We start from the raw sequence: 16,962 nt of genomic DNA on the forward strand, positions 1-16,962 counted from the left end.
TACATATTTTTAAGTTTGCTATGTTAGAGCAATAAAAGATACTCAGGCCATAGCTTGAATGGATTGAACGAGTGATTAATAAGGAAGTTGTTCGAAGAATGGGAGAAAAGAAATGCCCCCTAAAAATCTTGAAAAGAATCAAATTTAAAAAGAAGAACTTTGTGTTTCCACATGAATGATGATATTCACGTGAAAGCACAAAGTTCTTCTTTTTAATTTTAGTAATGAATCACTTTCAAAAAGTTACGCCTCAAACAGTTAATTTTTTAAGAAGAAGATGGAATAATTTAAATGGCCACATCATGAGGCTTGATATCATGATGTTGACAATCGTCGCAGGACAGATGGATGGGAAGAGAGTTAAGGGAGGCCCCGAATGAGTTAAATGCAAAACATTACTAAGTATATAGAAGAGAAGAAATATGTTAATATTAAAGATTAGCTGGAAGGATAACGGCGAGGAGAGGTGTCAAACAAATCTTCGGATTGCTGAATTATGATGGTGATGAAAGAATGAAGTGATATAAAAATCAATGCATTTGGATTATATCATAAATAAGTAGACCTCTTTCAAGAAACTAGAAAATTTGAAGGAAATATGAGATTTAAAAAAATGATAAATGTATGTAAGTGAAGTATTTCCGTAGCAGGAAGGAATAAAAAATATTCCTTCAAAATTTTACGCTTAACTCTTTACATAGGCAACATAAAAGTGTGAAATATCAGGCTAATGTGCTATATGTCCTAGATTTAAATGCAGAAAGTGTCTGAATTCCCACAAAGCTCAATTCCGAGCAGTACTTGCCTCGAAATAACACATAAAGCCTGGAGAAAGGAACTGGAGCACCTATCATGAATACACGCGTTGCGTAGGCATATGCCTCGTGGGTGTGGAATGCAGCGGTAAATCGAACTCACACAGAAAAGACTTAACTCGTGAGACATGTTTTCTACATCTCACAGCTCAATCAACAATACCTCGGCCAAAAGCCATGAAAAAGTACGGTTATTAACAATTCATTACTCTCGAAACTACAAATAAAAACGATAAATATGATTTATTCAAGAAAAATATTTATATATAGATTATCCACATTGATTTTAAGTATCTTTATTATTAGGTAATTTATAAAAAACAATTTAGCGCTGTAATCCATTCATGTCATGTAAATAATTTTCAATCGCGTGAATACATACATAGAAAGTGATAAAAACTCATCTAATGACAACATATTCCCGTATAACTTATATCAAAAACTCAATCACCTAAATTTCAGACGAAAGAACATTTTTTTCGTAATGGTTCTTGATTAAAGAATTCTACTCTTTCTATAAACAGGGATGTGAATCGTGACTGAAAACGAAAAACGATTAGTTCCGCTATATGGAAATTACTAAAGAATATCATTTATCATGTCAAGAGGTATTACGTGTCACGCAAATAGAACCCATTCTAATGCTTAACAGCAGTCGACTGCCGCGCCAAAACCATTGCCTTTCTCTCAATTTCTACTCTTTAGATAAACCTGCAGCGCCCCCGTGCGTGCAGCAGAAAAACGAGCGTTTGTTCAGCGATAAATAACTGTACCGTATCAGAAACCCAGATCGACTCGAATTTCTAGACTCCTTCCGGGAAACATGGGCAGGAACCGCAAAAGAGCTGGCGGAGAATCGGGAAGAGAATGGATCGTATTGGTAAAGATTGGCATCTATTTTAACCACACAAACAGAGATGATTATGTTCACCTAAATAACGAATGATACTATCAACAACGAAAATAAAAAAGACGGAGTTATTATCGCGATTCATATCGAAAAAATATCAATACCCGATTTCCCATTATATCTCAATGTTGACCTTTGCTAAGCCTTGTTATTTATTTTCAAATTTTCATTGAGGATTATTAATATTTTTCGTCGATTTATAGCCAAAACATCCATTGATATCAACTCGCAACTCCCGATGGTAATCGAAGATTATTGAAGAAAAATTATCATGGAAAATGCCATCATTATTGAATGTGGGCAGCCATTGACAGGAAAGATGAGTTTTGTTATTATTCATTCATATTATCGCATCGCCGATGGCGAAAACCACCGATGATATTTTCGAATACATCAGACAGTAGAAGAAGTATTAGCTAGAAACACTACTGAGACCCCTTACGCCATGAGGGAATGGTAGGGAAAAAAGGGGGGAGTAATAGGAAACATTATCCAACACAGAATAATCCACCAAAGATGTCATGGCTTAACATTCCATCCAAGGGACGGAGTGCTGTACTAAAGTTCCATTACCACAATATCCAAGTAGGAATCTGGCTACCACTGAAAAATTCAAAGCGCCGGATTTCGAACCCAAACCCCTAGGAAGGTAATCCAAGACTTTCCATACAGTACCCGAGTAGAGACTACCCGAGAATTAGTTCTGCCACCGCCGGAATTTGAATCTGAGCCCCTCAGGATGGGAAGCCATCACCGTACCAAACCGCACACCAAAATTCCTAATAGCGACGTGAGATATACGAACGCTTCACCCGAAGGGTGCGGCAACGGACACCGAGGTCACCTGACGCGAGGGAGGAGCAGCGCGCGAGAGAATTCGGAGCGTGTGCAATTCGCTGAGGGAGTGGGCGAAGGGAAAGGATAGCGCGGAAGCTTAAACACCTGATGAGAGAGGTGGGTAGGAGAGCTAACAGAGCAAAGTGAAACATCGGAGAATGTACGCTAATAGGATTCTGACTACCACTGAAAAATCTCTGCCACCGCCAGGATTTGAACCCGACACCTTGGAATAGGAAGCTAACACTGATCCCACAGCACTGAAAAAGAGTATGGATTACCTAATAAAATTTTTAATCCTTGAAGGCGTTCGAAGTCGGGAATCCCCGGGATGGAGGAAAACATTGAACCAATGCGTGCGTCAATGTCCTTTATAATCGCGTGGGACATACCAACACTTAGCTGAGGGGTGCCGCGAATGGCCCTGTGGTTGCCTGACGCGGGGGCGGACGCGAGAGATTTCGGCACGTCTACAATTCGCTGAGAAAGAGAAGGGAGTGGTAATAAAGACAGAAGATGCAACGCCCGAGGAGAGAGGTGTACGGGAGAGTTGTGAGGGCAAAGCGACAGCTGCGCGGCTCAGGTACGCATCAGATTATGTACGCTAATTAACGATCGGACTCCCACAGAAAATATCACCACTACCAGGGTTTGAACCCAGCCTCCTGAGATAAGAAGCTAACACTCTTTTTCACACAGTACTCCGAGATGAGATAGAATCATCCGAGAAATATTTGAATCACAGCTGAGGTATGAAGCCATAACAATCCGTGCGTCAATGCTTTTAATAATCGCGTGGGACACACCGACACCTCAGCTGAGGGGTGCGGCGATGAACTCCGAGGTCGCCTCTAACGCGGGGGAGGACGCGAGAAAATTTGGCAAGTCTGCAATTCGTCGAGGAAGAGGAGGGAGTGGTGATAAAGGGTGAGGAAAAGGGTGGAGACTTCAACGTGCGAGAAGAGAGGTGCACGGGAGAGTTGAGAGGGCAAAGAGGCCGCGGCGCAGGCACGCATCGGAATATGCTTAGGCCGTCCGGTGGAGTGGGCGCGAGCGAGCGAGATTCGTGGGTGTACGGGAGAGAGACAAGGAAACGAGTTTCTGCCGGGGAAGGCACCAAGGGGGAACGGCCAACTCCGTCGGACCAAAGCGGAGGAGGCGCGGAGGGGAGGAGATCAAGGATGGGAGGGGAGGAATCAAAGGAGGGGAGAAAGAAGCGAACCTTCGAAGGCCCCCATCGAGATTGTATAGTGTGTATTTTTTCCCCGAGTGGGCGCGGTCGGAGAAAGGAAAGGTCAACTCGAAGGAAGGAAAGAATGGGATTGAAGAGGACGGAAAGTTTTTGCGAAGAGTGGAGGAGAGCGGACGGTAAGAAGAAGGATAATAAAAAGGCGCGAAGGAGGAAATTGGGATGCGAGAGAAGACATAAAATAAGATAATACGAGAGGAAGAAGAGGGAGTGGAGAAGAAGAGAGAGAGGTGTAAATGGAAATAAAATCGTGCAAAAAGCTTGGGTTAACTTAAAAGGAAACTTCTAAATAGGCGGGAAAAGATGACGCACGAAAAGTGGGGGAAGGCGGAATGTAAAAGCAGCCATGACGTGAAAAGTGATCGGTGACGGAGAACGTGAGAAGACCAGAGGATTGTTGCGAGGTCAGGAGCGGGAAAATAGATAGGAGGAAGATATGTACGGAAAGAATGTAAAGGTAAAACTGAGACAGGGTGTAAAAGAGCGAAAATAAAAAAGAGGGCATGACGAATAGACAAGATAACAAGGCTCGCAATCTACATCTGTAAGAACTTGTTTCAGTTTTCGGAAATAACCGAGTTTTGTTGTTCAAAAAACCCTTGTTACCTCTTCTTTGAGGGGGATCGCGTCAAGGCCAACCCCATAATTAATCCTGATTTGAACTCTGGCAAAGATGAGTTCACAACGTCTTTTTTTTAAGCCAAGAACTAACTGTTGCCAAAAATTGAACGAGAATAAAACTTAAAATTTGAATGAAAAGCAAAATAAAAAATAGAAAGAAACTGAGGGAAAGGAAAAAGTTGGAGACAAGAAAATTGTCAGTGAAATATGAACGTCGGAAAAGGTAACGAAAAACGTAAGAAATAGCAGACGTGATGCAATATCTAGAAAAAGTGAAGAGAAGAAAAAATGAAACCACCAGGAAATAACTGGGAAAAAGGTAAATGATCGGAAAAAGATGGACATGGGCGGGAAGAAAAACGGAGTCGGGGGCTGGCTAGTGATTGTGTGGGGATTGGGAGGGAGGGGGGAAAGGAAAAGGTAATGGCGGTGGGCCGAAAGAGGGAGGTGAAGTCAATGCTTTAGTTGTAGGCGTTAGTGACTCGGCCCCTGTCCAACTACATATGCGTATGAGGATAACAGAGGGTCGTCAACCTTTACCGAAAGAATACGCCTGGAAACAGTGAATCCGTTGGAATTATGGACCAATGTATCATTTTGGTAGAATTAATACGGCCAGTACAGTAACAAGAAGTCATAAATGAATCTTTATAAAGTATTTTTTTATAAATCAAAGTATTATTTAGTCATCGTTACAAGCAGAAAGTCTTGTAAAATTAAATCATTCTCCAGACGGATTGTTTTTAATGGGTAGAGTATTTTTACCATAAACGAAAAGAACGGCTATCAAAAGAAGCAGTTGAAAGTAGATGCCTCGCAAATTAGATGCGGTTTGTAAGCATCGATACAAGGGGAAATATTTGAAGCTGTATTCCCAATTGGTCGTTTTCAATGGGCGGAGTACTGTATGTAGGCGATTCTTGCAGAGTGCCGCGGTAGCACGGCAGATTTACGCATTAGGTTAAGTGAAGAGAGATTTTCCATTCATGCCTAAATGATGCTCCTCAATTCGAAAACCGAAAACGTGGGTTTATGGACATTTACTCACGAATCAGGATTTCTTGCTAAGAATTGGTGGATAATTGGGAAATATTTTCAGAACTTTGAAGGGAACTTGATAAAAATAATTTTTAAAAATATCCTTCTTCCTAAATGCATGGAGTACAAAACGAAATGAACTCACGTAAAACCAATCAGACGTAAGGGGAATCTCCTAATCATCAGATAGGGAATCATTATGGACTTAAATGTTCATTGCAGCAGAAATAAATTATTACACCATAAAAAGCTGCGAAAGTACTTTTTTAGCTGAAATATCTAGCGGTAGTATTTTTAACTGTTGTTTAATAGTTGGCTCATACCCTATAGAAAAGAATACATGGTAAAAGACAAATTTTCAAAAATTTATGCTTATGAAAATGTGAGCCTCGATCAGGCGTGGCACTCAAAGATAAAAGTTCATGATTCGGTTGGTCGACAAACTTTGGGTACATCAAATTTAATATAATAGTAATAATATATAGTAATTTTTATATATAGACATAATTGTTTTTCTACTGCTGCACGACAAAAAGTATACATAGCCATCCACATGAACTAGAATACCCTATCAGTGAATTCAACTACTTAGCTTTTTACCCAACGTAAAATTTACTGCATATCAAGAAGCAAAAAAAAAAACAAACAAAGAATGAAAATACTTTTAGGCATAAATAGCGCGGTAACGTGATGATCTAAAGCCTGGGAAAATCTCAGATGTAATTATCATCGAAACAACGTCACTGTAAATAAAAGTCCTCCCGGATGCGCTTCCGCAGTGTCTCAGGGAAAATTAAAGAGATTGGACGATTACGAGCCGACGTTCCCATTCAAAATTGTCGAGAGGAAAACCTCATGAATTTTTCAAGGTGAGACGGAGGTGAACTCACAGTACTGGCAGATCCAGTGTAAGTAATTCAAATTGCAGCCGACGTCATTCCACTGCCATCCCCGACCACCGTCCAACACCACGCAGTTCTGCTCTCCGTTGTAGTTATTTGGCTGGTCCTTACCCCAGTTCGGCCGATCAACCTCCTCACCTGAGAAAAGAAATACACAGTCAACACTTCAAAACGTACCTCATATTGACACGTTGCCGCGACATCCCAACATGCTGAAGCTAACGAAGCTTTTTGTAAGTGTGTACTTGGTAAGACATTTTCAGAAGGGAAGACAAAAGTCGACCTCACCATCTACCCCTTATTCAAGGACCATATCTATCATAGTAATTGTGTGTCTCAAATGATATTATACATCAATATAAGAAAACTGTTCGGTCATTTAAAATTTTTCCTTATTTACATGATGCTTAATGGTCGGAGAGTCTTTGTTTTCCATTGTTATTCCTGTCACAGTAATTCGCTAATGACATTTATATTTCTAGTGCGTCGTTACAAGTAATGAGCTTGAAAGTAAAAGAACCTAAGCCTTTCTTTCAGCGAAGATCATGGTGAAAGGGGGGGAGATTGGGTTAGATAATTCCAGCTCACTCGAAGGTCATTGGCTCGAAGGACGCCAGAGAAATGAGTTTGGTCTAAAATGGCAAATCACTGAGTTGCAGGGTCTGACTGCTTTCGGCTATCAAGCTTCTGGAATCAACCTCAATGAAGTTGATCTTGCAATGAGTTCCATTCACAAAAAAATCTATTATATGAGGAAATTTTAACAGTGATACAAATCCATGAAGAGGCTTTGGTCAAACAGGTGCATCAGTGACTCATAACGCGAATGGCAGTAAAAGATGAGACGCATAATTGTTTTCATAAGGATGAAAAAATTGGATGAAACATCACATAAAACCTGACTAAAAGACATCAAAGAAGTTGTCAGTTTTTTAATAACGAATTGGCGGAGTTGTAAGAGGTAAAACATATTTATTCCAGCAAACTCACGAGTTCACGTTTGGATGAGTCAAAAAATTTCGCAACGACTCCAACATATTTTTAGCCAGAAATGAAGGGCAGACAAAGGAAACATTTAATGGCCGCCGCGGCGCAGTCGGAGCTGGCCTCAAGGCGAACAAATTACCCTCTGTCAACCCCATTGCGAGAAACATATTTGAAGCAGGAAAAGAAGCGCTAAGCGACGCCTTTCAAAGTGACCTGAGAGCCGACGATTACGTGCAATCTAGTCCAAAGTCCTACTTAAGTCAACTGAGTTTTCACCTATATCATCAAATCATCGTTTAGGAAAGAAAAAATGTTATCCTTCTCCCCGGCCTAGATTTCCACAAAATGCCCACTTTGGCGATTGATGCATACGCCGGAATTATCCGCCGAGCGAAAGTCAAGGCGCGGAAATGTCTATTTTACAAGATTCCTTTTGCACTCACCGTCGACCCATTTCCAACTGCGGGCAATCAAGCCGGGGTCCTTCTGGGCACCGATCCACACCAACTGAGTCTTGAGGGTGGGTTTGAGCCGGTCGAGCTCGGCCAGGAGGAACGAAGAAGTGGGGCCTTTGAAGCCATGGACCAAATCTCCCTTGGCGCCGAAACCGGAGGCGCCGTGCTGGCGACAATAAGTCCTCGCCGTGTCGAACGAATCGCCGCGACCCACGATGAACTCGTAGCAAGTGCGATCGAAGACGACGATCTGCGAGCCGCTGTCTTCCTTCTGACCGGCGGCGTGACAGCGGTCGTTTGAGAACTCTGAAAAGGAAGTTCAAAATGGGATTCGTGTTCTCCCCTCGTCCTATTCATCACACACATGAGCATATGCTTCCTTAGAGAGCTTATAAGAAAACATATTAAATGAATTGCATAATTTTGACAATCTTGGCTTTGAACGTTGAATAATTCCATCATACAAGTAAATATTTCCTGGAAATTAATTGTGCCATAGCTTAAATTAGAGAGTACGGTTTATTTCTCGCTTCATGCTTAAGCGATTGAACTTTTCTTAAACCCTCGGCTTTTTGGCACACATCTTCATGCACAGAAATTAGAAGAATAAAAATGCCTTGAAGTGAAAAAGTGCGCCCTTTGAGGAAAAAAACGACCAAAATTATTGAAGTGTGGTAAAATCGAATAATGTAATGAATAATAATAGGTTATCCATTACCATAGATCGTGAATAATCATCAATTAATCGAGAATTGTCTAAAATTGAGTAACAATATCTTATAAACAAAAAAATCTGATAAATCGAATGCTCTCATACATTTTTTTTCAACTGGATTAGAAAGGAAAACAAATATAAACATTCTTCATAAGAAAAAAAATTACGTCTTATACTCATTTCGCTTGTGTAAAGGGAGCATCGTATGACATTTATGCGTAGAAACTTGAATCAGTGCAATGAAAATTCATGAACAATGCAATGATCGATCCCAAATCCTGAGCGAAGAAATTAGCCAAATATGAAGAAATTATTTCCAAAGTCTACCATTAGCATTTTTCCACATTTTCCCAACATAAATTTTTCACTGTGCATTTTATTTTTAATAAATTAAACACGAGGAGAGCGAACACTTATGTTTATCTGATACAAATAATTCTTCAAGGTAGTCACTGGAAAGGAATGAACGACGTAATCCATATCTTCAACAGCTTTAAATTACCGAGTGAATAGTAGTCCATTTTTAGACGTTTTAACCAGGAAATCCGTGATTCACGTTGTTCACAGTGAAGACCAAATGATAGCATTTCGACATCACCTTAAACGGAGTGTTACCGCGGGCACTCGAGCGCGGAGACCGGCAAGACGGCTGAGACGGGAATCCGTGGCGAATTCAGAGGGAATGAAAAAAGTGCAGGACTCACCTTCCGACGTGAACACCTCGATCTCGCAGAGTGACAGCGACCCCTCCACGCCAACCATTTGGATGAATACATACTGGCCGATGAGTGTGCGGGCGCAATTAAAACTTTTTGTCACACCTTCCTCTGAAAAAAATGAAAGGTTTTGCTCCCGTTAAAAAAACAAACCTTCGTCAATTCCAAGTAGTCGAGAGCAAAGTGAAAAAGTTAGTTAGTAAACCATCAAGACAAAAGTTCCAAAAATTAGATTCTTCGTGGGTAAAATTGGTGGCGGTCACTAGTTTGTGCTGATGAGCGATTTATTAACTATACATTTGTCAGTTTTACACATTCACAAAGAGAAAAGATTTATTGGTTGTTCACGAAAACGTTTTGAATACTATTCTTAGTGTTCCCATATAATTAGTTTATGTTACCAAGGAAAGGGTATCTTTGTATCCCCTTAAAGAAAAAGATTTGTGTTATAGAAAATATGTTCCAATAACGTTAATAAGAATGAAAAAGGGCAATTAATAATTTGAAATCAGATGCGAATAAAAGCTAGTTCATTAGAAATAAAATAATTAATTCTCAGAGCCTACGGCAAATAATATTTTTTTTGCCCTGGGTCGTATGGTAATTAGACAAGAATACATCTTAAAGAAGGAAATCCATTTTTAAGTCCCTATTATACGTTGTTTCATCGATGGAAAATATCCCTAGTTTGCTTGATTCCTTGAGCATTTTCATTCATGTTGCAGAGTTGAGTACGCACACCCATTGCCCATCATGTAAAATAAATGTTGACCACTTATCAGTGTAAATTTATTGAGAGTTCATCATCTAAAATTATAATATTAGTTCCATACACGTCAAAACTTGTCCGTGTCTTCAGCATTACTCATTCAATTCCATACGATTGAGGGATAACCTCCATTCCTAAAAGGCATTCGATAGATTCTCCGTGGATTCTCCAGCGCCTCCGATACCGCTAGTTTCCCATTTTGAATTATTTGCTTTTTTATAGAAAGCCCATTCTTTACGGTTACTCACCTACGCAGCCGTTGAAATCACTGATGCGCAATGAAGCGATGCCGTCTTCGAAATTCAAAAACGACGGAGATATGATAAAACCGCAGTACTAAATCCAAAAGCGATGAAGTTCTAAGTAAATTAGAAAGTGCGCCTAGAGAGATTTACTCAATATTGCCAACTCTAGGTAGCATTAGGATTAGTTAAATTCCTCCTATGACGCCTTACGTTAACGATTAGATTACTGCGGAGACCAATTTCACTTCAAAATAAGACATAATTTTAAAAAATGCCTTGTTTACGAAATAGGAAAACTGATTACGCGATCATCGCTCCGAAAAAGATAGAGAGAAACATTTTTATTTCCGAACTTCCTAGGATCGGAAAATAGACTATCTCTAAATTTTAATCCTGCATTATACTATATGTTTACAATCATCGCGTCCGTTATGAAATATAATTCGTTTTCAGAAAAATATTGCAGGTAAAGATAAGATGAAATATTACAAATAACATTTTAAATCTCAAAATACTTCCAAATGAATACAACAACAGTTGATTTTCCAGCACAGAATACTATTTCAATTTCAAAATGACTATGACCAGGATTAAAATCTGTGAGCACATAAAAGCAACGTTCACCAATTTAATTTTACATTTACATTGAAAGAAATTGGTGATAGAGGAGCGATATTTCAATGAATACAAATCAGCTTTATCTCGAGGAAGAAAAAGTAACGAACATTCAAAGTTAACATCTGCTGTTGATTGAAACGAGATTTTCTTACTGTATTTGTGAATGCAACAGATTTACCTGACTAAACATTAGCTCGGCAGTGATTAAGCCAAGGTCAGCAGGAAAGCGAAAGGGTTGCACGATTCACGTTATAAACTAATGAGGCGTATTTTTTGACTGGCTCATTTCACAGTTAATACCAAAGGACATTCAAAAAAGCATATAATTCTGCAAACGCGTTAGACCCTGACTTGGCTGACCTCCGCAGACTCCAACGCCTCGAATGGAAAAGTGAAAATATGTATAACTCAAAGCGAAAGCAGAAAAAGTGATCGGTTTAGCGCCAAATGATGTGGAAAATGTGGGTCAGGAAAAATTTGTATGATTTCCTATCTCTTTATAGCAATGATACCAAAATTTATGGGACTATGAGGCTATGTATCATAAAATATTACGAATAGATTATAGTTCACTCTCAACTACAATTTAACTCAAAATAAAAAAAATTTGAAGACAAAATATTCTCCCAGATACTTTTAGGAATTACGATGTAGAGATCATCAATTCTTCGTTTACTAAGCCAAAAGAATATCAGAAGAGAGAGGCACTAGGTTCATCTTCTTAGGTATTTCACAACTGACAAAACTATAACAATTGAATTCATGGAAATCTTGATTTAATCAATTTTACGTTTCCGCGTTAAAATGGCAGTAAGTTCGTTTATTTATAACTAATTTATCATCCAAGACGGTTTGGTGAATTTAAATTCAGTCCTACGTCCTCTTATAAGATGACAAAAAATACGTATCTGGTAAAATGGAAATAACAATGCGGTATCTCACTGAACTGTGATTGTGTCATTAATCATGTATTTGTTTCAAACAGCGATTTGATTTTATTGCACTAGCAACCTACAATTAAAAAACAATGAGAAGTTTTTGTGAAATGTATTAAATGTATACCAGCAAAAATATCGGGTAAATACTTTGGTAGCGGACAAAAATTCTATCACAATTTCATTGATTAGAAATAGCATTCATATTATTTTAGAAAATATTTCATATCAAACGCATGAATAACGGCATTATCCCATTCAAAACCATGTGAGCCCATAATTTAAGGCATAGGCGAATAGGTTTCAAGGTAACTCTTTGCGGTTGAACATTCAAATCTCTTAAAAGACATTTTATAATTTAAGACAAGCATTCACATTATTTTCTCTCTCGTCAAATATTTCCTTAATGTAGAATACGTGATAGCTATGAGACTTCTGGGCTTCCTCAGTTTCAGGAGTAATTATCGACAACAAATGTCATGTATATTTTTTTTCTGCTATTGGTGCGCTAAATGATGCTTGTACTGAATGGAAAACTATTTAGTCATTTAAACACAATATCGGGTTCAGGTGCTTCTTAGACTTCAACCCTAAGCGCCAGTACGACGTTCAATACTGTTTTGAAGATTAAAAAATGAAATCGGTTAGAATTTTAAGCGGAAACTCTTAAAAATTTAAGATACATAAGTAGAAAATTTTATTTTTCTTTGTTTGTACATGAAAATGTAACATGGTTCCGTGTATCGACCTGAAGTCTAGTCATAAGCGGCAGAAAGCCGTTGGCTTGTATTGTTCAAGCAATCAATTTCAGCGGCTTGTTCTATTCTTTAGGCCCTATCCTGGTTCCCGAATTATATTGAAAAAAATTAAACTTCATCACGGGGATTGTATGACGGAAGCAGTGTCGTAGCCAGGGGGGGGGGTCCGGAAGGTCCGGACCCCTCTCCTCCTCCCCCCCCTGAAATATAAAAACACAATTAATTTCCTTTATGAAAGAAAACAAAATATTGAAAAATCATGAATTTACAAAATATTTATTTGACAAATGGAGTTTTTTCGATTATGAAAAGTGTTAAAATTAGTCTAAAACCCATTACTTAGTACCCTTTTTTTTCAAAAAATTTTCCCTCCTGGTTTTGGACCACCCCCCACCGAACGAAATTCCTGGCTACGCCACTGGACGGAAGGTCCAATGACTTAAGTCCGCGGCACCTTGCTCTACACGGTCCCAACATTGCGTAAGGGAGACAAATAATCTACGAGTTTAAATCGATTACAATCCCATAAAATCCAGAGGCTAATTTTCTCCATATGGCCTAAAATCTCTCTCAGTCATTTGAAGCATGAATCTGTGAAATATATATTTCCTCTGATTGTGAGGGAAAAATAGATAAATTACTGGCTGTGAAAGACGGACCGAACTGGTCATTTATCTTGGAGTAAATTAATATCACCGGAAGATACAATACGCCTTTTTACCACCCACTAATGAGGGAGAGAAGGAAAAAAATTACATTTTTATAGCAATCTAGTAATCTTCCGAAAAACTCGATAAAAATATAGATTGGAAGCGATTTTTTTGGAAGTGAGATGAGGTGAAGGCAGGACCAGAGATTGGGGCCATGATTGTAATTGTACGTTTCCGTGGTGGGAGTAAAACCTTTTCTCTTAGTTGACGGGTTGATTTTAGATCATTCTTAGAAAAAAAAGATTCTTAATATTGGTATTAAAAAGTCATCAGTGACATGAAATAGTTAAAATAATAACAGTGTGAATTTTTTTTAATCAGAGAAATGATGTAGTGGTGGACTTTTAAAATTCTTTTACTTGTACAAAAAATCACCACCTATTTAATCATATTTTTATGATGGAATGAAGCGCCGAACTTTTATAGAGCAAAAGATAAATGTTTTAGGTCTGGTTTTTTAATGTGTTTACCAGAGGAATACCATATATATGAATTGAGGAAGAGGTCACCTCTAGAGAACAGTCAAAAATAGTAAACGTTCAAAAGATTAAAACATTAATGTCACAGCAACTATGTGCATTCTATTCGAAAAAATTAATTAGGATATTTTTATCATTGTCATAGCATGCACAATTAAAAAATTTACACTTACCGATTGTGCCCGGGAACCAAGCACACAGAGGATTCCTTTGAAGGTCCGAGTTGTTGCCTACTCTTATTTCAATATCTTGCAAAGGCTGGTGACCTGGATAGAAACAAAATATAGAGAAATAATTAATACGGATGGAGAAGATTTAATGGTCTTCTGCCACGCTAGAATGCTTTAAGAAGTGGCAATTTTTTGCTTCCATTTGAAAGTGTTACTGAGGGAATTAGATTCAGTCCAAGTAAGTCCATTCATTCGTCCAGAATACCAGCAAGAAGAAAGTATGAAAGTGTTACACGGATGTTGGAGAAACTAGGATAAGACTCGAGTCATACTTTCAGAAAGCCACAGATCGTCCCAGGCACTGATCATAATCCAAACTGCATTTGGACTCAGCATCGCAGAAAGAGATTGATTAGTGGAGTAAAAGAAACCCATAACATCAATTTGAAATAAAAATTTTGTCATTGAAATAAAAGTTTTGTTTCCAAAGCTCGCAAATTTAATTTATCTTTCAATCAATTTAAATCTTTCTAGTAGAAAAAGCATATAAGCGCTCATTATTGCGACTTACGAAACAGAACATCAAAGAGACTAAGATTTTCTCAAAATAACGTCAATTAAATATAAGTAATAAAAAATAAATAAATCTACCAATATTACAAATAAAATGCACCACAATATATATAAATTGAAATATTAAAGCGAAATCAGGTTTTAAATCACAGCACAAATAACGGCAAAATAAAGGATGACGCTAAATTATACCTTAATGTCGTAAAACGCCGACTGAAAGAAGTAATATGTAACGAATTATTTGACAAAATTGTTAGGTTAACAGGGGAAAATTATTAATAATGCCTTCAATAATTTTAGGAACACAATTATTGATAAAATATAGGATTGTGCGAAGAGTTCTCGTGACCGCCACCTGGTCAGGAACTGCATCACTCCCGACATCGATGGCCGAGTCTGACATCGAAACGTCGTTAGTAATGCAGTTCTTGACCCGGTGGCGATCCCGAGAACTCTCCACGCGGTCTAGTCCCCGGGAAAGCACGAATTATTCCTTTAAATAAAGCTTTGTTTGCAAAAACTCATTAGTTGGATAGTTACGAACGTAATTTTTAAAATGCTTCAGCGACAGTCCTAAAAGAGGAAATAGAACCTAATCAACCCAGAAGTAAATTGTGTAATTTTAGATTTTGGGATGATCAAGGAAGACTTTTAGGAACTTTCCCAAATCACTTTCGAGAAGATGTATCTAAAAAATATATGCGCTCTAATGGTGAACACTTTAATCCCAGATACTTCAAGTTTTCACGTATTATCTTTGGAAGAGCATGGAGGGAAATTAATGAAAAAGATTAGCATTCCAACGGATCAGCAGGTTTTTTTATACCAACGTTCAGAGGCCGAATCGATCTCCATTCTCATCAGTTCTGGGGATGGAGAGCAACTATGGCAACTAAGCGTCAAGATAACTGGAGATCCGTTTAATGGAAAGAGTGAACGGACTCTGGGGTAAAATAGAAATTATGTCCGCCAAATAATAAATAAACAGCTTTTTACCAAGAGTGATAATCAATGGGGTCTCTAGAGTCAAAATAACACGTAAAGTAACCGTATTTGGCAAATAATACAGAATGATGTGAATAAAATCGAAATTGAGTGCATAAAAGGACTTAGTACTTCTCATTCTGTACTGCACATTGTCCAAAATCAACTCCCTCCACCACTCCCTAAATCTATGCTTACGGCAGCAGGCCTGGCAAAGATTCGCTGAAATGGCACCGGTTCTAACTAAGGCAGTAAGAAAAATAAAAATATTGGTGGTAAGAGCGGTCGGCAACCGATTGACACCGAGTACCAAGACAAATCTTGGTACATATTTTCTTACCTTGTGGCCAGTGGCGGATCAATGGAGGGCCTATGGGCTAAGGGGGCTATAGCCCCTCTCCTTGGATATCCAGTTTACACTAGATAGAACTGTAATTTTTTTCAGACCCCCACTACGGCTGGTAGGTCAACCCCCACTTAGCCGCCCCCCCGCCCCCTTATCCCTATTCTGGATCCGCCACTGCTTGTGGCTATGGGCTATGGTACTTAACCTATGGAAATGATTCTCATACGAACTAGGTAGTTTATTGGTATATTTATAGAGTGGCATATAATAAAATGAATGAAGAAAGGCCAAAAAAGCAATAATTCCCTTACCGCAGCATCCTCTCGTCGTGATCCGCACCATCCGCGCCGGATACGGCCTCAACAGGTCCACCATCCACCAGGGGTTATGCTCCTTACTCGTCTCAGTGCACCTCTTCCCATCATGCACCGTTGTCTTCTCGCCGTCATTTCCGTTTCCAGCGCCTCCACCACGGACGGTCGACGACTGATTAGCCGGTTTCCGATACGCCACGTTGGTACCTGATTGACGGAAACGTTACTCAGAATTAGAAGCATCACACAATGGCCTAAAGAGAAGTCACCCGCGGCGTCCCGACTGAACTCTCATTCACAAATCAGTGTCACCCAACGGACAGAAGGGGGCGGCCTTTTCCTTCCGGAGGGCGAGACGCAAGTGGGACTGATTACTTTGCGCTCACGGATATCTAGGTTGATTCGATCGAACAAAAAGGTACTCCACTTTGGGCTACAATTGGAGAACTTCAATTCTCTCGGGTCAGAGTAGAACTAATTTCGACCTCAGGGTCTACATCTAAAAGCGAGAGATTTGGAGTATTTTTTTTTATTTCAGGAGACTCATTTCACGTCAGAACTTAAGGAGCCCAATAGATCATTAGTCAAGCATTCGGTACGAGTAATACACGATGCTAATATCGGCGAAGAAAAGGTAGAACACTGAACTTTAAGCAATTGTATAAATCCTGCCATAGGGTCTTGTCGTATTTAGTTTTACTTATTGTTTATTCGTCTACAACAATAAAGCATTAAACATTGTTTAAACATAAGAGTTCAGCTTCTATTGTCCAAAGAGTGAAGAAGAACACGCGAAAAACTGCGAGAACGGGGAAA

General features: G+C 39.0%; 1 protein-coding gene across 1 annotated transcript in view; it reads right to left on the minus strand.

Annotated features, from left to right (window-relative positions):
* LOC124159365 (sushi, von Willebrand factor type A, EGF and pentraxin domain-containing protein 1) overlaps window positions 1-16,962 on the minus strand; it is an 89,578-nt gene that overhangs the window by 26,391 nt on the left and 46,225 nt on the right. The window contains exons 4-8 of the mRNA XM_046535134.1: window positions 16,144-16,353; window positions 13,933-14,025; window positions 9,234-9,356; window positions 7,803-8,120; window positions 6,361-6,510 (exon numbers count right to left, since the gene is read on the minus strand). Of these exons, the coding sequence (XP_046391090.1) occupies window positions 6,361-6,510; window positions 7,803-8,120; window positions 9,234-9,356; window positions 13,933-14,025; window positions 16,144-16,353 (894 nt within the window). The remainder of the gene's footprint in view (window positions 1-6,360; window positions 6,511-7,802; window positions 8,121-9,233; window positions 9,357-13,932; window positions 14,026-16,143; window positions 16,354-16,962) is intronic.

The sequence above is a fragment of the Ischnura elegans genome, chromosome 1 (assembly GCF_921293095.1).
Source record: "Ischnura elegans chromosome 1, ioIscEleg1.1, whole genome shotgun sequence".
NCBI classification, from domain to species: Eukaryota; Metazoa; Arthropoda; class Insecta; order Odonata; family Coenagrionidae; genus Ischnura; species Ischnura elegans.